This window comes from Gopherus evgoodei, chromosome 1 (assembly GCF_007399415.2).
Source record: "Gopherus evgoodei ecotype Sinaloan lineage chromosome 1, rGopEvg1_v1.p, whole genome shotgun sequence".
NCBI classification, from domain to species: domain Eukaryota; kingdom Metazoa; phylum Chordata; order Testudines; family Testudinidae; genus Gopherus; species Gopherus evgoodei.
Window position 1 is genome coordinate 133,174,151 of NC_044322.1, and position 21,472 is coordinate 133,195,622.

The 21,472-nt window shown below is 38.4% G+C and overlaps 1 protein-coding gene across 3 annotated transcripts in view; it reads left to right on the top strand.

Annotated features, from left to right (window-relative positions):
* WWC3 (WWC family member 3) overlaps nt 1-21,472 on the top strand; it is a 180,692-nt gene that overhangs the window by 132,025 nt on the left and 27,195 nt on the right. For all 3 annotated transcript variants that reach the window (XM_030572575.1, XM_030572584.1, XM_030572564.1), the window contains 3 exons: nt 8,097-8,339; nt 11,560-11,649; nt 13,566-14,137. In XM_030572575.1, the coding sequence (XP_030428435.1) occupies nt 8,097-8,339; nt 11,560-11,649; nt 13,566-14,137 (905 nt within the window). The remainder of the gene's footprint in view (nt 1-8,096; nt 8,340-11,559; nt 11,650-13,565; nt 14,138-21,472) is intronic.

Below are 21,472 nucleotides of genomic sequence, written 5' to 3' on the forward strand. Positions count from 1 at the left end.
TATCACTTCCTCATCCTCACAATCATCACCAGTTTGACGACCTCTTGTTAATCTTCCATGTGCGGAAAAGACATAGGGATCATCACTTGAAGAAATGGAGGATACTTACCTGAAACTGATGATTCTTTAAGATGAGTGGTCCTTATCTGTGTTCTGCTACCCACCCTGCGGTAAGAGCGGGAAACTGGAGACGTTGCCCCGTCCCAGCCTTCATGCCGTTGGTTGGGAGCACAAGGAGAGGTACCATGCATGTGTGGGCCCACAGACACTACCTGCAAGAAACTGTGGACTGAGTCATGTGGTGTGCATGTATATCCCACGTGCGGAATATAGATAGGGATAACACTTCTCGAAGAACCTCCAGTTACAGGTAAATAACTGCCATTTGCTAAGCCTGCCTTGTCACTCCCTGATACTGTTTTCAGGGCCCTATTCATGATCTCAGAGCAGCAACCACTGGTCTGCCTTCAACTACAGAGTAAAGGGAAAGGCTGGAAGACAGAGAATAACATTTTTTTTAAAATCTCTAATTCCCAAATGAGACTTCTATTATGATGAAAATTAAATTAATTAAAATATAGCTTCGGTCATGAGAACTGCACATTTTAAAAAAAGAAAAACTTAAAATTTGCAGAATGTTGCATATTGTGATGAGACTCTAAAAATCACAAGCTCAGTAGTTGATATTTTCTCTGGACCCTGTAGGGTTTTTGGAGTATTTTTGTTTATATTTCATGGGCATATTTGCATTCTCCCTCAAGCAAATCTGAGAGCAGCTGCACTTGTGCATGTGAGGCTGGGCAGTACATTCAGCTCTTCTCAAAGCTGACCCTTATGCTCAGTGTACTGATCATGCTCAGAAGTGGTGTTTTAATTGCCTGTAGTATTTCTCTTTCATCCCACACTTCTCAAACCCTTCTGTCACTAAGTCTATGTTCCCTACTGAATGTGCATATGCCAGCTTTCAGCCTCTAAACTTCAGCCATTTTTTACTTTTGGCCTGTTCCAAAAAGAGTAGGTATGTTCTGTTTTGTTTTTGTTTTTCGGGGTCAGAGCATACATTTGCTTTCCCTAACCACCTCTTACAAGAGGTTTCCCAAACTTCTTAAAATCAATGAATGTATTAACAGAGATGTAACTTACAATATGCACATTTAAAGTCTTGTGTAAAACCTCAGTTTTTCATGAATTGTTTTTCTTCCTACTACAGGCTTTTGGAGATATATATTTTACAGTGACTACACTTAAAAAGTAATACTTTCATTAGGCTGTATTCTAAAAATGGAAGTCTCTATTGATGTAGTAATTTAACATTTTTCTGAAAAAACTAAATTTCTGAAACATCGAACAGTGTTCTAGGCATTTTGCCCATTCCCATCCATGAATAACAAGTACTGATGGGCTTGCATTCCACACTCCAGTAGGTGGTATCAAATTATTGCTTTCTGGGTCAACAGGCTGACTGCTGCTTATTTGAATATCAAAATTTGAAAAAATTTAAGTGCTCCTGTAAAGTGCAGAGGAAGGAGGTTCACAGAGGACATAACAAAACTTTCACTGTAGTTAATAAGTGAACACAGATTTAAGATGGCAGCATACACCTTCCAATAAAGTAACTGCTATTCACTGTTAGATATAGAATTACTGCTGTTACTCCTTTATATAATATAAGTGTGCTGCTGTTACAACCTTTATTTGAATTTATTGTACATCTCAGAATGTTTGTCACATTCAATAAAGCAAAAAGGAATTTCACAGGGAAAATACCAAAGGTAGATTTAAATACAGTTTTCGGCTTTTCTTGATTAGGGAAATTTGCATTTAAGTAACCATTGGTAATGAGGTATAAATACACTTGAGCAATCCCACATAGTGTAGACCTACTGCATTGGTGCAAAATGGGGCACCAGTAACTGACCATGCACTGGTGTAGCTACATCAGTACAAAAAACCTCCAGTATACACCAGATATGAGATCATTTTATCCCTGCATAAAGTCTCCAACAAGAAAATGTTGCAAATGTATGGAACAGGTACCTTTAGCCTGATGCAGATAGGACAACCATTTTCCAATGGTGGAGATTGAAACAGCGCTGAATGGAATGCTGCCACTGAGTTCAAGAAACGTTCAGCTGAGAAAGAAGAGTATCTGTACATTCAAATAGTAATGAAAATTAGGGCTGTTTAGTGATGATTCACTCTGTTAATAATAGAATACCATTTATTTAAATTTTTTGGATATTTTCCACATTTCAACACAGAATACAAAGTGCACAGTGCTCACTTTATATTTTTATTATGAATATTTCTACTGTAAAAACAAAAATAGTATTTTTCAATTCAGTTACGCAAGTACTTTAGTGCAGTCTCTTTATCATGAAAGTTGAACTTACAAATGTATAATTATGCACAAAAAGTAACTGCATTCAAAAATAAAACAATGTCAAACTTTAGAGCCTTCAAGTTCACCCAGTCCCACTTCTTGTTCAGCCAGTCGCTCAGACTAACAAGTTTATTTACATGTGCAGGAGATAATGCTGACTGCTTCTGGTTTACAGTGTCACCTGAAAGTGAGAACAGGCATTTGCACGGCACTGTTGTAGCCAGCGTTCCAAGATGTTTACATGCCAGATGTGCTAAAGATTCATATGTACCTTCGTGCTTCAACCACCATTCCAGAGGATACGTGTCTATGCTGATTATGGGTTCTGCTTGATAACGATCCGAAGCAGTGCGAACCGACACATGTTTGATTTTCATCATCTGTGGCAAATGCCACCAGCGGAAGGATGATTTTCTTTTTTGGTCCTTTGGATTCTGTAGTTTCTGCATCGGAATGTTGCTCTTCTAAGACTTCTGAAAGCATGTTCCACACCTCATCCCTCTCAGATTTTGGAAGACACTTCAGATTCTTAAACCTTGGGTTGAGTGCTGTAGCTATCTTTAGTACCAATGTGAGATTTTCTTCTTTGCATTTTGCCAAATCTTCAGTGAAAGTGTTCTTAAAACGAACAACATATACTGGGACATCATCTGAGACTGATATAACATGAAATATATGGCAGAATACCGGTCAAACACAGTGCAGGAGACATATAACTCTCCCCCAAGGAGTTCAGTCACAAATTTTAATTAACCTCTTTTTTTTTTTAATGAGCGTCATCAGCTTGGAAGCATGTCCTCTGAAATGGTGACTGAAGCATGAAGGGGCATACTAATGTTCAGCATGTCTGGAGCGTAAACACCTTGCAATGCCAGCTACAAAGGTGCCATGTCAATGCTTGTTCTTATTTTTATATGACATTTTAAATAAGAAGTGGGTAGCATTATCTCCTATAAATGTAAACAGACTTGTTTGTCTTAGGGATTGGCTGAACAAGAAGTAGGACTGAGTGGACTTGTAAACGCTAAAGTTTTACATTGTTTTGTTTTTGAGTGCAGTTATGTAACAAAAATCTACATTTATAAGTGACACTTTCACAATAAAGAGGTTGCACTATGAGGTGAATTGAAAAATACTATTTTATCATTTTTAGAGTGGAAATATTTGTAATAAAAATAATAAAGTGAGCACTGTACAAGTTATATTCTGTGTTGTAATTTAAATCAATATATTTGAAAACATAGAAAAACATCCAAAAATATTTAATACATTTCAATTGGTATTCTATTGTTTAACAGTGCAATTAAAACTGTGATTAATCACGGTTAATTGTTTTGAGTTAATTGCATGAGTTAACTGCGATTAATCGACAGCCCTAATGAGAATAAGACAAAAATTTCTCATCTCACCACTAGTGTGTTTTTTTGTCTTTAATGTACTATCGCTTACAAAAAACTGTTAAAAATATTATTTATGTTGCAAGGTCAAGCACTAAGAGTGCTCCAAAAATGATCAGGAGGTGCCTTATACCGACCCCATAGTTAGGATTATGTTTTGAAATGGGCTTGAAGTGGGGCATAAATTCCTGCATTTCCAAGCATGTGGCCAATTAGCGTGAAATGCCGTATGAGGTTAGTTTTTATGCCTCTTGAATTTTCTGTATGGTGTTTATTTGGTTTCTGCTAATGCATTTTTAATAGGTTGTCTTGAATTTGGGCGCTGGCTGGCTGTAATTTTTCCAGAGAAGTTCTGCTTGTCTTTTTTGACTGATATCTTTCTAAAAAAAAAAAAATTTTTCTGGATACCCCAAACTTGATAGAAAGGTGTGTCCTCAGTAGATGTGATGCAACAAGTAGTTTTTGTTATTAAAAAAAAAAAAGGAGAGTATGAAGGGGTCATTTTTAGCCTATAATCATGCTGCTAGTTTATGTGCTGTGAGATTAAATCTAATTGAGCGGGGACAGGGAAACCTGATTGAAGCACACATTCTCCTGTCAAGAGCTACACATTCTGCTAGATTTTATCCCACAACAGAGAAAGTTTCATACATAGCTGCTGACACGCAAAGATTCATGCACAGCTGCTGACAGATAAAATCTTCTCCAGCTGCAGCAATATTTCTGCCTCTCCTCTGCCCCATGCTTGCCCTGTTTAAGAATTTAAAATAACCCAAAAACCTAGGAAATTAATAAACAAACTTCATTGTGAAGGTGTTAGTTTCCACTCAGAACATACTTGAGACACTCACAAAACCAAAGAAATGAAGAGTTAAGTAACTTAACAGTAACTTTTCCTTTATCCACAGGTCATACCTAACCATTACTACAGCTACCATAACCCAATATAGGCCATGCATTATAACTTTAACTCTGCTTTCCTAAGGATACCAGCCTTTAAGAAGAATACTTCTCTGAAGACTTCTTTACCAAAGAAGGTAAGAGGCGGGGCCAGAGTCTCTCCGCTTCTGGTCATGCTGCTCTCCCCCCAGCCTCCGAAGCAGCTGCAGCTCCGAGGATGGCAGGCTGCAGCCGTGCTGCTCGGCCACCCTGCCCCCAGAGCAGGCTATCTGTCCGCTGGAGCACACTGCAGCTGTGCCGCCCTGCCCAGCCCACTGGAACATTCTTTACCTTTGGTAAAGAAGTCTTCAGAGAAGTATTCTTCTTAAAGGCTGGTATCCTTAGGAAAGCAGAGTTAAAGTTATAATGCATGGCCTGTATTGGGCTGGGGTAGGGTCATGGGGGGAGTGTTCACAGGGGTTACTCCCCTGAGTCCCAGCTTCCCCCCCCCCGCCCTCTTCCCCCCAAAAATTTCCCCACCAGTTGCTGTCCCGGCCTGTCAGGGTAAGCAGCTGGCGTGCCGGGATACTTCGTTTACTTAGGTTTACCTCTGTGCCTGCAGACACTCTAGATACACAAATCATCTCGGCCCGGAGCCAAAGTTTGCTGACCCCCTGAATTATAGGGTCAGTTTATGAACGGGTTATAAAAATTTTCCATTTTTACTTATCCATCTTGGGGGTGGGAGTCAGCTTATAAACGAACTGGCTTATGATTTCCATGCCAGTTTTTATACCCCACTTCATTAATATGAGTTTTTTTTAAAATAATAGTTTATTCTAAGTTAACATTTAAAAAAAAAATCTTGCTTCAGATCTTATCACTGTCCCAGTCACTACTACTCTTCAGCTGTCTGTCAATAATCTTTCAGCAAACTCACCTGACACAATTTAAAATCCTTTGGTAGACCAGTATTGCAATTGGATCTTCACTGATGGACTTCTGGGCATGCGTAGAGTACCACTGAAGTAATCTGGATTTCAGGAGCAGGGTTGATATGATTAATTGCCAAATTTATAAAATCGCATGTAATCTGTTGATTTATTTTATCAAGATTGAACATTTTTTTTTAACTGATTAAAATGAATATGTTCCTCTTCGGCTTTATCAGATGTGAATATGTTTCATGAACATGACTTAAAAAAATTAACTAAAAATGTTTGTAATAAAATGAAACCACTGAGCATTTTTAAGTTATTCAGCATGGCAGTATTCTTGATTAATTGCCAACATTCCTAAGAACTGAGGAAAAATTATGGCAAATTTTATATTGCACCTACAAAACTTTCTTCCCTGTGCATATTTCCACTTTTACTGAAAGAGCTGTCAGAGTGTTGGTAATTGATTGACAAGAACGTGGTGGTTTAAATCAGGTCTCCCGCATTCCAGATTTTCGCTAGGGAACACATAATGAAACAAACTTCTGGACATATTTTTTAATTTATTTATTTTTATATATATATAAAACAAATAGTATCATATAGCTTTGAAGAATTTTTGTTCACACTCTAAAATAAAAATATCTCTTGGGGTTTTTTTTGTGTCTTAATTATTTTAAGCTATTTTAACAATACAGGCTAAACTTTTTCGATTTTAACTTTCTGGTCATATCCTAGAAACTCTACATAGGTAAAAAGTCCTACTGAGGGGCACTAACCCTGTTTCTGTATTCCTGCCGTCTCCTGTTACATATAAATAAACTTAAAACTGATGTGTTTTCAGAAGTGATTGACAAACCTCAGTGTCAGGGGATTTTTCTGTTTAGTTGCCTATCAAAATTGTTTGGCTTTACAAAATTAGGACTAGATTCTGCCACCCCTAGGCTGTGTCTACACTGCAGAGATTATACCCGCATTGCTATGTTGGCACAACCCCTGAGCGTAGATGCAGCTTACACTGCCAGAAGGGGTAGTGTAGGAATGCCACCTTCCCAAACAAAGCTAATTATGTTAACAGAAGCATTCTTCTGTTGACATAGCTGCATCTACACTGGAGGTTGGCCAGCATAGTTTACGCTGACAGTTTTGTCAACAGACTTAGTGTGGTTGGCAGATTTTGTCCCTTTAGGCTTTTGAGATCATGGGAATTTGGGTCTTCCAGACCTGGGTAAAATGAGGATGTTCAGAGGCATGTCAGAAAAAGAGGCAACAAGGAAACTGTTCAAACTGAATTTAAATTTAAGAAAACTTGATTTGTTAGGAAACTCAAAAGAACTCCGCTCTAGAGGGGAGTAGTGTTTATGCAAATAAACTCCATGACTTCTGCATTCCTCAACTCTTAATATTTAAGATAAGTGTGTTCATTTCTAGTTCTCTGACCGTCACCATACCACCCTAAGGCTGAAGTACTCTCTTGAATAATTCTTGGTTTGCGGATGGGCTGTTACGGCTTATGTTTTGTTTTCAGACAAAAGAAATAAGTTGTTGGAGTGGTGGGACAGGGAGGGCTTGGCTTCTTCCCAGTAGTACTTGTATAATGGCTGCTCCTGGCAGCAACTGTTCTGCTCCAGCCCCATATTTTTTTGGACTCTTGACTTATTTATTCCTGTCCTTGAGTTGTCAGTCATGGAGTGCCAAATATTTTCTGCCCCTTAAAGACTTTTCTTAGCTGAATGATATACAGTCACTTGGAGAAAAGCTTGGCTCTAGACATTGTGGGACTTGTTGATGGCTCAAAGCATTCCCAAAATTCTGACTGGGGAGAATAAGAAATAAAGGGGACTACTTCCTTCAGAATAGAAGGCAGCTTCTTAGGCTACACAAACAGCACTCATACTGCTTCCTTGGAACAGCAGCCAACGAGTTTCATGTTAACTGCATCTAGTCGTCTTAAAAATATTAATTTTATTCCCATATCTTTAGCATATGAATTGTAGCAGCTCAAAACTGCTAAAATATCATGGCAGACATTGTCCACTCTAATTATGATAGTTGTTGTGGTTAGTTTTGTTAATTCTTCATTTGCTATTTAAAAAAATGCAGATGTAAATTAGGATCTAATTTAAAGCCAACAAAGAGAGGAAGCTGAGAGTAAACTCCCCAGTTGTATCCTTACGTCATCTTTTGAATCTGTCTGCAACATATATGGTACCATGTGGCAGAAGTCATTAAGTATCTTTTAAATGCCCAACATAATGGGGTGTATGTGTAAGTTAAGGATGTTAAGCTATAGATCTGAACATATTCACTTATATGAGACCATAAATGTATGCTTGCAAGTTTTTGTGGTTTATTTCACATATACAAATAGTTTTAAGAATAAAAGTAGCTAAGTGCTAGTGGTCTGGGAGTGATTTTCCTCAGCAGTTATTCCACAGTGTTTTTTTTCCCTGTTACTTATCTATTTCTTATACATGCTCTCGTTTTTTTTCCCCAAAGAGTTTCCAATATACAGCAGCAGCTGGCCTTGCTAGATAATGAATCTTGGCCAGGAATGGCTGAGGCGGACAGGGACCGTCTTCAGCTCATCAAGGAGAAAGAAGCTCTTTTTCAGGAACTGCAGCTCATCAGTCAGCAGAGACGATCCCCAGAATACATTGCACGTTTGGAGGAAGAAAAAAGGCGCTTGGAGGATGAAATTCAGCAGGCTCGGGCCAGTTCTGCTCAGGGGGCCACTGAGAGGTTTGGGGACTTAACAAATTATTTTCTTATCTACCATAGGATGCAGCTGCATAGATTCCAAGTGAAGAGCTGATGCAATTTACCAGCTTTATATGAGATCAAAGCACTACAGTGGTTATTTGTGCACTTTGCCTACAAAAGGGACTGGTGTCCCAATCAGCACTTCCTGACCATGCCACTGTTTAGATCCAATCTTCTGAAAGCTTTCCTGTAAGCGGTATTAGAGTGAAATTGACAAGACTAGTCACTTTCCCTTTTCCTATTCAGACCCTGGGAGTGCAGCAGAACTGATAAGAATCATGTCAGTTTTTCACTTATCTTTGGAAAAGCTCTGAGCTACAAAGATACGCCATTGAGCTACTCAGGATGAAGGGGAACCCAAACAATGGTGACCTGAGATGATGGGGATAGTTGGTTGGCACGTGGGGTTAAGTTAGAGTGATTGAGGTCACGTCCCCAGAAACAGCAGAGACATCAGAACACAGAGACCAGCCCTGCACACAGCAGTAGCCCCAGGACTCGGGAAGTTTAAAGATTACCTTTATGCTGTAGTTGTACATATCTCTTTCCCATTGACCTGTGCAGTGTACAGTTTGGCTGGACCCAGATGTGGCCCTAAGATTTTTTTGAGTATACTATATACAAATTTTGTGTATCTAAAACCAATATGAAGCTCTCTGTTGTTAGAAATGAAAACATTCTTCACTTGGGGGAAGTATTGTTCATTTCAAGGTGCCATAAATTGTCACTGAATTTAAGGAACAGACTATAATTCTGGTCAAGTATGTCAATTAACTGTGCATATTATAAAATGCCTCCAATTAGGGACAGAGCTTCTGTCTAAAACTCATTTCTCCTAATACTCTAATAATGCTGCTTAGCTTTATGGTGAACTTTTTTCTTACGTCAGAGGAAATATTTCTGTCCACATAGTTCTTCCATGCAAGCAGCTAGCATCTGTGAGAGGTTTTTCCAGATTTTCTGTGCATTCTTTTGGTTTTTGTCACAGGTTGAGACATGAATTAATGGAAAAAAGTCAATTTTGACACTTGAGGGCACTACACTGAGCAATATTAATACAATCTTGTCTAAACATTAACACTTACGTTAATTAAGTTGATCTTTATAAATAATTGAAAATGGCCCCATATCTGAGTTTGTAGAACTCTATTTGACTTGAACAGGGTTACTTCAGGCAGTAAATCCAAATGGTGATAGAGAATTCACAGCTGATTAAATAAATACAGTTGATGTTTTGTATGACATTATTTGTGATTTTTGCAATATTGGCACTCCAGCCTAGAAAATGACAGAGAAGGGAGTTCACTTTACACTGCAATGTAGTAAATTTTATTTGTTGTTTTTGGGATCTCATGTTAGGTAGCACATACTGTGCTGGCAAAAAGAGCAAGCTCTTTTTCCATGTTGTAGTCCATGCTGTGGAAACCAACATTCCAGGGTGACATTTGATATTTCAGATTCTAGCAAGAAATTGAGCAAAAGTTAGCACAATATTTAAGGATGCTGTATTTTTTATAATAGAGAGAACAACACCAGGACTAGACTAATAATTCTGTCTTGTCAGAGACAGAAAACATTTATCATTGGAGGATCTCCTTCCATATCCCGCTTCTTCCCCCAGCTTGCAAAGAAGGGTTGATGTTTAAGCACATTTAATAAGAGTTCTGTTGTTACTGATTTTAAAATGTAACGTTAAGCACACGAAGAGCTAGCATAACTTAAAACTCATACAGAGAACTACACAGGGGCTTCAAGATTATGCTGTGTAGAGTAGGTCGCTTTTTCTTTTTTCTTAAATAGCCTTAACTACTCATATGATAGCTAACATTTAATTTTTAATTTCACTCATCCAAAAGATTCCCCTATACTACCCTCTCTGTCAAAACCCCTGCATCTTATTAACTGTTTTTCCAGTCAAGGAGGGTTTGATGGGACTTTCTGTGGAGCCAGAAACACTGCCCTTGGCTAAGTCAGAGAGCTCTGGACACCCACCCCTTTGTTTCCCTGCATTCCAAATATCAGCCAGCTTGGGAGCCTTGAGGACTGAGGAAGTATCGGGTCTGGGCTACAGCATGGAGACATATTATGCCAAGAAACAAAACAAATTATCCCCCTGATTTTAATCTGTGGAGTGAAAGGTTTCAATTTGGAGTTAAAAGACTAAAACTCCAGAAAAAACATAGAGAACTGATAGAGACTAAATGGAGGGATTGGAACAAATGTTGCATCTTTTTAAAATAAAGTTTAATAGTTTCAAAATGTAATCAGGGTACCTTACAAGCATATAGTACGGGCAAAGTTATGACGACTCCGTTTGTGTTCAGGCAGTAATGCTGAATAATTTGGCCACTTGCTTTTGCCTGGTAAAGAAATAATAATGGTCACTTTTTCCTCAAGAAGAAAGAAGTTTTTATCATAGAAGCATTTAAAATGTTAAACTAACTTCTGTTTGAAGGAGAATAATACAAGAAATATATTAACAAACATTAAAGATTACAATTACAGTTTACTACAGTAAATTCACTCTTGGTGCATTACTTGAAGGTCAGTTCGATACTTATCCTTTTTCCCAATGGTTTCTTACTCCACTCCTGCCACAGTATATCTGATTGAAAGCCAGGATCACAGAGTTTGGTGATAAACTGCTTAACAGAACAGAAGTTCCCCCCCAAAATTTTTCCTCTTGAAGTTTGACTTTCAATCTGTATGGGTATTTGAGGTACTTCCACATACTTTTTCCTGCAAAGTACAGTTAAGTGACAGTTTTCTCTGTTTTACTTGAGCTATGATAGTCACGCCAGGAAGAAAAGAAGTCTTACTGTTTTTAATCAGCTGCTCCTGCCTCTTACATGTCAGCTTAGGTACCTTTATGGTTGGCCTTGGCAATCTCTGTTATATACCTTCACCACCATAGCTCTTGTGTTTTCTTTTGGTTCCTTATTCCTCAGTTACTGCAGTTCTCGAAGTGCTATATAAAGCTCTCAGTTCCTGTGTTCTCAATGGGAGTTCTGTCATGGATTAAACACAGTGTATTGCCCTAAGTGAACTAATTCTGTTAGTTAAAAAAGGATTCATTGTTTACTCCCAATACAACAAGAACTGTCTCTTCTTCTGTGTTTGGAAAGCTCTTAGCACATTTTGAGCACTACTGCAATATAAACAAAAGAAGAAAAATAATAATTGCAATTTTTAATTATAGGATACTGTTACAGGAGAAGAGAAATTGTTTGCTTTTGCAGCTGGAAGAAGCTACTCGTTTAGCTTCCTATTTACATTCCCAGTTAAAAAGGTGAGTTCTTTAGAGAAAATATTTTTTAAAAAAATTAGTAAATTTTGAATTCAACAGGAAAAAAAGTAGAAATACAAACAGAACAGACCATTTTACTTTTTCATACTACTTTTGTATGCTTGTAATATAAGTAAAGGATGGGCATTGGTTCCTACTTTGTTGATCTGTTTTCTTTAAGTACATTCTGGGCACTGAAAGGCATTCACAGCTTACAGTTCAGCAAAGTATTTAATGTGTCGTAAATTCAGTGGTTTGGATAGAGTGTTGTTAAAAAGGAGAAAAGGACTTTTCACTTTTAATAATAGCTATCAGGACTGCCTGGTTTGAAAGTTAGTGAGATCTGTCTGTATAATATGTGGAAAGGAGAAATATAGCTGAACCCATTTTATGATTGTTTTTGTTTTTAAATAAAAAATTATACACAAACAAGATTAAGCCTTAAAATTATGCATGACAGAAGACAGAAAATTCAGTTATATTCAGGGTGTCATTCGTAAGCCCATATTAGTGATTGCTTGTTTGTTAAACATTGATGGTCTCTGGTGCTGTACCGGAAAACAACACAGAAGACAAGATAAATAGACAGTACAAATCAGACATGCAACTCCCAAGTGACAAGAGGAAGGTAAATGGAGAGTCAATATATAATCAGGGAGGCAGCATTTTACGAACATGGTCTATGTTTTGTGGGAGAAGGTAATTTTGAGGAGGGATGTCAAAGAAGAAACAATAGGCACTTGATGCACTGGAGTTTGGGCTAAGAAGAAACAGAAAAGGTAGTGATGGACCTTCCCAGCATCCACTATCAGAACTGTCTCTTTCCAATCTGCCGGTTTTATGCAAACCTTACAATTTTCACCTGGAGGAAAAACATGAGTACAGTGGCAACAGCAGCAAGACAACCACTACTGTTACCCACAGTCCAACCAACTTCCCCTCTCCCCCCACCTCAAACTCTGAAGAGAGAAAGGGTTCATTTCTGGCATAAAAGGGTAAACAGAGTAGTCAGAAGTGAGAGAGAAAATGCAAGAGGATGAAATGTGCTTGGAAGGTTCTAAGAGATTCACTACTCTGACATTCCAAGACAACAGTTACACAGAGTAGGGGTTTGCATGCTATGGAGGAGACAGAGGATGTCACCCTCTAAACATGAAGATGTTCTGAGATCTACAGAAAAATCCTACAGGGTTGAGAGCATCTCTGTGAGGGATCAGTCTCTTGGGATGGCTCTTAAGGACCTCTTACCTCACCAGCACACCACCTGCGGGAGCCTAGCTCCCGTTGGTTCACACTTTACCAGCTGCTGTACTCTTCTCTCCACATTTGGAGAGTGGCAGAGGAATGGAGCTAGTGCTGAAATTGCAACTTGAAAGCTGCCACGAGGTTTTCAAATGGGAATTCTGTGAGTTTGCTTGGATATAAAGCTGTATAGAGTGACTGTTCCCTTGTTCTGCTGATGTCCCACTCCTCTTGAACCAAGTTATTGGACTCAGTTCAGAAGCAACTGCTTGAAATATAATGGCTTGTGATACGCAGGAGTTCAGACTAGAGAACTAATGGTCCCTTCTAGCTTTAAACTCCATGAATCTATGACTTTTCCTCACCAGTCCTCTCTCTGGCCACTTTTCCACCAAAACCCACAGAGAGCCATCTGCAGATTTGAGGAAAGGGATGTGATGATCCTCTTGCTCCACTTCTCCTTTTTAGGCATGCTGGCCTAAGTTGGTTCTCATTTATACTACTTTCATCACCTTTAGCCTAAAGGCAAGGGAGGAGAAGAAAGATGGCCTTAACCTAAGTATTACAATGCTGAATGCATGTAAAATCCTCTACTTTAATGTGAGTTATTATTTTTCTATCTATGCTGTGTTTCTAGCTATATAATTCATATATTAATGGATCTTTTTCTGTTTTAGTTTATCTGCTAGCACCCTCACAATGTCTTCTGGCAGCAGTAGGGGATCACTGGCATCCAGCCGAGGATCACTGGCGTCCAGCAGAGGGTCTCTAAGCTCTGTCAGCTTCACGGACATCTATGGCCTCCCACAGTATGACAAATCAGACAGTGTTACTGACTATGCACAACATCTGCGCTTTGACCTGATTCCATTTGATTCACTCAGTAAAGATGTGCAGTACTCTGATTCCACTGGACATTGTAACTTCAGTAAACAAAGGAGGTCCTTGGATACTCCTCAATCCCTGGCATCCCTGTCATCACGGTCCTCCTTGTCATCATTGTCCCCTCCAAGTTCCCCTTTGGACACCCCCTTCCTTTCTGCTTCTCGGGATTCCCCACTTGCCCAGATGTCAGAAGGATTTGAGGAGATAGCAGGTGTGGGAGCCCTAGAAATGCGCAGAGCTCAGGCCTCGGTTTTGGGTGATGATGCCCAAGGAACAACTTCATCACAGGTGTCTGCTTATCCTGGGGATGATGAAGGACTGCAAGAAATGGGACCACACCTGGCAAACATCCAAACTGGTGGAGGTGAGTTTGATTTCTTCTTTACCATTTTGTCTCACCTAATCTTCAAAGGATAATGAAAAACACAGGAAAAATGTAAGCATGGCATTATAATAGAAGATATACATCTGCTATCAATTTTTCTTTTTTTAATTTAATTTTTAAACAATTATACAGCTGATGTTAACTAAAATATTTTTTTGTTCAAAGGTGAAGTGCAGAGAATGTTTTATATGTAGTAATTTTTTTAGACTTTAACATAAATTGTTAATGGAAACTTCAGTACTTTTCTGAAAATATGCCAATTTTGTTGATTAAAAAAAAAATGGCCTGCGTGTTTACTTTTTAGGAAAAATCCTGAATGAGAGAACCTAAACAAGCTTAGACTGTGCCAGCTGATATAACTTCTCTCTGTGTGCCAAACACGCTTAGTAATAGCAGTAAGTTTGATGGAGGGACATGGGGATGCAACGTGAACTGGCTGAATTAGGAACAAACAATGAGAGAACACAAGTAACAGCAGTAACTACCCCTTTTAAATCTACCTGGTTCATGCAGATTGCATGCAACTGTATGAGGCAGGCAAACACAACTGGCTTGTAAGTCTATGATGTTACTGTATTCCTTGATTTGTGTGCACATGGTATGGAATGTCTATATGTGAGTGTTATTTGGGCCAGAATTGGGGTGAATGGATGCCACCCAGCACCTATTCTGTTTACGTGAACTGACATGCATACAGGAGTTTAGGGGGAAGACAAACAAGTGAGCTGGTTGAAACTGTTAGGGATTTCCAGATCTTGAAGTATAGGAGGGGAGGGGCAGTTATTTTTACAATAACTCTACTCTAAAATCTGTACACTTTCAAAAATATATACCATTTGTACTGAAATAGGTACTATTCCACTTGTATTGCAAATGATCACAATAGATCATTCATTATGGGTGCTCACCATATATAAACCATTACCAGTTGTCTTTGAGAACTCATGGAGGATGGGTGAGGTGCCAGAGAACTGGAGAAGGATGTGCATAGTACCTGCCTTCAAAATGAGGAACAAATAGCGTTTGAGGAATTATAGACCAGTTAGCCTAGCTTCAATACCTGGAAAGATACTGGAACAAGTTTATTAAATACCTAAAGGGTCCAAGGGTTATAAGGAATAGTCATCATGGATTTGTGAAGAACAAGTCAGGCCAAACCAACCTAATTTCTTTCTTTGACAGAGTTACTGGCTTAGTGAATTGTGGGGGGATATAGGGGAGAGCTGTAGATATGATCTACCTTGATTTTAATAAGGCTTTTGACGTAGTCCTACATTATATTCTCTTAAATAAACTAGGGAAATATGGTATAGATTAAATTGGTATAACATGGGTATAGAACTTATTAAAAGACCATATTCAAAGAGTAGTTATCAATGGTTGCTATCAAACTGGGAGGACGTATCTAGTGAGGTCCTGTGTGGGTCAGTTCTGGGTCTGGTACTATTCCATATTTTTATTTCTGATTTGGATAATGGAGTGCTTATAAAATTTGCAGATGAAACCAAGATGAGAGTGGTTGCAAGTACTTTGGAGAACAGAATTCAAATAGAAAATAACCTTGACAAATTAGAGTATTGGTCTGAAATCAACATGATGAAATTCAATAGAAACAAGTGCAAAGTACTACTTAGGAAAGAAAAATCAAATGCACAACCACAAAATCGGGAATAACTGGCTAGGTGGTAGCGTTGGTGAAAAGGTAATGCAGGCTATAGCGGATCACAAATTGAATATGAGTAGGGGTATATTAAATCGTGGAGAAATCACATATTTTTCAAGGGTTGGTCACGGCATAAATAGCAAGTTTTGCAGATGCATTTATACCATGTCACCCTTACTTCTGCACTGCTGCTGGCAGCGGCACTGCCTTCAGAGCTAGGTGCCCAGCCAGCGCACTCTCATTGCCCAGCTCTGAAGGCATAGGGTAAAAGTGTATGGTATAATATAGGGTACAAATACACAAAAGACCAGATTTTGTGGGGAAGACCAGATTTCAAGATCCATGACACGTTTTTCATGGCTGTGAATTTGGTAAGTCCCTACCTATACATAGTTCTTAGAAATGAAGACCTGATTTGAGTGCTGAGATAAGGAAGGCTGTAATGAGGCTGGGATGCTGCTTCAGTTATACTCTTCTTCCCACCCCCTGTGAAGTTTTCTTTCCTATCTTTTCTCTTTTCTTTCATTTAAACATTCTTTTCTGCTTTTGTCGCTAGAGTGCTTCCTGTTCCACTGTATTCACCTATTTTTTCTCTGTATATAGCATGCAGTGTTTATACTGGAAGTAGAAAAACAGTACAAGGCCAAAGAATTATTCTGGTGTTGTTCAGTTGAGCTGCTTTTAATGTGTGAATTTTAAAACAATTATTTAGGAAAAAATGGTTTCCACCTTCACATTTCTTGCTGAGGCTCTTGACTCTTTTGCACTCTGTAAATTGATTGGCTTGGATAGTTTGCATTCTGTTTCATAGCGGCTGTTTTCAAGCAGCATTTCTCAAACTTCATTGGTTCACATACCACCTGAAGAACTGTTGTGAAGTGAACTGATGGAACATATACCACAGATTGGAACTCTGGGGCTTAGAGCTAACTTTATGATTTTAAGTTCTTGCGCAAAGTGTTTGGCTGCTGCCACCTACTGGTGTCGTAGCATAATGCAAAGGGAACAAATTGTAATTCTGACAACACTGCAAACAACTTTCTTAAATATTCAAATAAAATAAATTGTGTAGTAATTTTGATGAACTTTATTACTCATGGAAGTGGGGGAGGAACCAACAGTCCCTTGTTTACTGCATGCAGCTAGTGTGCAAGATTTCTTCACACAATGTCTTGTTTATGCACCAAAATGTTGACCAGCACCTCTGCTGCTCCTCCAGTCTGGCATCTCTCCTGAGAATATACTAAGAATTGTGCTAAAATATGTGGTGACTTCATGATGTGTACAAAAAGAACCTGACTGAGCCATGGAATTCAACTCACTTGCAGGAAGAGGCTTACAAAGATCACAGGGGGGAAGAAATCACATCTGACTAGAACATAGTTTTTAAACTTTTACATTTTTTCCTGTCTCCTCTTCTGTGAATTTTAATTTAAAGAATTTCCATCACTAATTTTGTTAGTTTAAGTTATATATTAATTTAAATATAGAGGGGATATTTTGCTTTCTTGTAAAAAGGGACCCAAAGAGAGAATCCATATCTACAACCCTGAACTTTGGGGAAGTTTGGATTTAGATCCAAATGTCACAGCTCGCTGTTATCTCTACAATGGGCCAAGTTAAAATCCTTGCTCCAAACATTACCAAACTTGAGGAAAATTCAGATCAAGATACAATTATTTAGGTATATAGTTTCCATTAATGTCCTAAATAATCTTTTGTATAAAAAGCATTGGCATAGATTGAACAATTGATTTATCACCATGTGCTTTTCATTTTGTATCTTGTTTCTCATGCGGCACTGCAGAAAAATTAACTGTAAGTGAACCTGGAATTACTTATTATGCTGGTTTTGCCTGTAATGCTTAGCGTGTTTTTGTGTGTAGTGTGTATGTTCTATATGACTTGCATGTGGAGAAGAGGGTGGCTGAGCTACATTTTAGGTATCACTATATATATGTTTAATCATCATGGGATACTTAAGTTTTTGCTATGTCGACTAAACATTATATTCATGGCTGTGGATGACTTCTCAGAAAAAATTTTCTGTAAACTTCAGCTTTATTATATCTTGATAATGCCCAACAGTACCACTGCAGATTAGGGTCTGTTTATGTCCCCCTTATAAGTTTATTTTCTGGGGACAGTTTAACTCTGCTATTAAAATGCATTTTGAGCTGGTACAAAGCACGTAAAGTCCAAGTTCATGAAACATGGGTTACATTCTCAAAAACAGCTGGTAATTTTCATTCCTTGGTTATTTAACAGCTAGTTTGAGAGATCTTAAAAAGTTCACTTTTTCAGATAGTAGATTCTCAGAACTTTCTGAAACCAGGTCCATTTAAGGCATATCAGCTGACCCAAAATCGAGTCATTTCTGAAAATGTAGGTCAGTATTTCTTATCCAAATTTCTAAGATATGGAGTAAGTTAGAAGAGATGAGATGCTGCCTCTACACTAGAAATACCAAATTTTATTTTAAGTAAAACTTTTCAGTTTCCAGCTCTGTTTGACTAAAACCTGTGGTAAATCCCATTACAGGAGATCCAAAACCTGATGTTACTTTCTGGTTGTCAAGCTACTTTTCATGTTGATTTTCTAGTCAAAGGCATGTTCTGACATTTGCCACCTCTCCCAAATTCTGGGGGATTTTCCTGATATTATCAGGTGTTTCCGTGGCCTCCAGGCAGCAAAAAAAAACATTAGTAAATTGCAACATTGTTGTAACAACACTTTTTCATGACTTTACCATGTTGCATTTTGAGATCAATTTTTTTTCTCTGGACAGATTCCAAAAGATGACAGCCAAAGCAGAGAGCTTGCAAAGTGCCTATTATAGTTACAGGGTTTACTTTCATCTCCTATATCCACACAAGCCATCCATGTAGTGAAAAATTGCACCAGTGTAACTTAAGTTGGTGTTTAAACTGATACAGTTACATAGGTGCAAAAGGCTTTTTGGACTCTTATTGTGATGTAAAAGTGGCTTATATATCAGTCTAGCTGAAACTGTTCCTGATTGACTTAAACTAATCCAAAGTGAGATGCTCTTATACTAAAATAAGAGTGTCCATCCAGCCTTTTGCACTGGTTAAAATGTACTACTTCAGTTCCACACCTTAAATTATGCTGATGCTACTTTTTCATGTAGACAAACAAAAAAATAAAATGAGTAGCATAAAAAAAAAATGTCGCACACCATCCTGAAGGCCTCATAGTGGGGTATTATGCAAACATCATCATAGTTTGAATATCGTTTCTTCAGTCCTTTGCTTGCTCTAATTAACTGGAGATGAGAAGTTTGCTTGTATTTTTGGTAAGGTTGAAATGCTTTGTGTTGCATAATGATCTCTACTGGACAATTGAGATGTGAAGCAATGATCCCGGAGAGCTTAATTCTTTCTTCAAACTCAAAGACACTTTTGCTGATTTAAGAATAGATTGGGACACTCCTGATTGAAGGTCAAAATTTCCCAGGTAGATATAGCTAGCTAGAAACATTAGATTTGGAGGAGGGCAGACATGGCTTGTTATCGGTCCACAAAGGCAAACACTTGGATCCTCTTGCATCTAGTTCAGGGGTCGGCAACCTCTGGCATGCGGCTCACCAAGGGGCTGTGGGAAGCAGCATGGGCTGAAGGATTTGGTCGCCACGGCTTCCCGCTGCCCCCATTGGCCTGGGACAGCGAACCTCAGCCAGTGGGAGCTGCAATCGGCCAAACCTGCAGATGCGGCAGGTAAACAAACTGGCCCAGCCTGCCAGGGTGCTTACCCTGGCTAGCCACATGCCAGAGGTTGCCGAACCCTGATCTAGTTGATTGAATTCTATATTCTGCAAAGGTCTTTTCACCTTTTGCAAGTCTCAAAATACTTTGTTTTTCTTAACGTTTGAGTTTGTAACGTATATCAGGCTTCCAATGAGGTAAGTCATCTAGATCAGTGGCTCTCAGCCTTTCCAGATTACTGTACCCTTTCCAGGAGCATGATATCTTTTGCACCCCCAAGTTTCATCTCACCTTAAAAATTACTTGCTTATGAAGCCAGACATAAAAATGCAAAAGTTTCACAGCACACTATTACTGAAAAATTGTTTACTTTCTCATTTTACCATATAATTATAAAAGAAATCAATTGGAAAAGAAATCAATTGGAATATAAATACTGTACTTACATTTCAGTGTATAGAGCAATATAAACAAGTCATTGTCAATATTAAATTTTTGTTTGTACTGACTTAGCTAGTGCTTGTTACATAGCCTGTTGTAAAACTAGGCAAATATCTTGATGACTTGATGTACCCTCTAGAAGACCTCTGTGTACCTGCACTGGTACGTGTAGTGCTGGTTGAGACCTATTGATCTAGGTGACAGCTCAACTCTATCATGAAGTTGTCCAGTAGAAGCTTGAAAAAAATTTAATCCCGACCAAAGTTTTCTGGTGACAGCAAGTACTGATATTTGAAAACCAGTAGCTGCGCACATGCAGTAGTAATTTGAAGGCTTTCGTGAGCATGACGTTATAGCCCTCTTCATATTACACTCAAAAGGGGCTGCGATTCACCTTAGTGCAGAGGATCTGCCCAAGGCCTCTGCATCATGTATGCCCAGCAGTGTGCTAGCCCCTTGCACTGGGGGGTGCTTTTCATCCTTCATGAATATTAATGTTTTACTGGCATTCATTAAAATAATTAATCCTTAGAATGCACTTATTTAATTGTGCTATTTGTTTGTCGTAGGATATACATTATGTACTTCATTGTAATAAGCTGTATGTTTTGATCATTTTTTTTCCCAATGTACTGTCCACTACCATCCATGCACGTGCAGAAAAACCAGTTGCCTTAAAGGATTGCTTGTTGCAGTTTGATGCACCTCAAAACCACCCCTTGAAATATCTCAGCATGGATAGACAGGGGAATGATATGTTTCTATTTTCCCCCTACTTGTGAATGCCACATCTCACTACTCACTTTCCTTAAAAAGTTTTTAGTTGCTTTCCTGCTTTCTGTTTTAATTCTTTCTTTGAGGGAAAGGAAATTAAGTTTGGAAAGATCATGTGTGATACCTGTGCAATGAGGAAACACTTACGTAAATCAGTTTATCTCTCAGACTCAAGACATGGAATTTCAGAACATATAGAGCCTTTTGAATGTGTGGAACTTTGCATATGCACTCAGTTCTTGAGCACTGTCACTTGTGCATGCCCATTTGAGGTTCTACACTGCAATCCTCATTTGTATATATAAAACTATTTTGCATACATTCTGTTGTGTACCTTATGATGTGAAAGTGATTGTCCGTACTATTTTTGTTTATTGAGTTTGCTGATAAGGGGTGGGGAAAAGGGAAATATCATAATTTTTTTTTGTTTTCATCATTTTTCAATATTTTTTTAATTAGAAAGAGCTGGATGACCTTTTTTTAGTCAGGTTCAGATCCATTTTGACAGTGTGCCTCATGCTGCCAGTAGAACCTGATATTATGGTCTGATCAAGCCAGTTTGATTTGTGGTTGGGGAATTAATATTTAAAAAAACAAATAAAAACCCTATACTACCAACAGCAAATTACTTCCTAAATCTTTCCTTTTTAGCTAGGTTAAAAGAAATAGGCATTATGGATATTTCCAATGTGTCACATACTTATAAAGGAG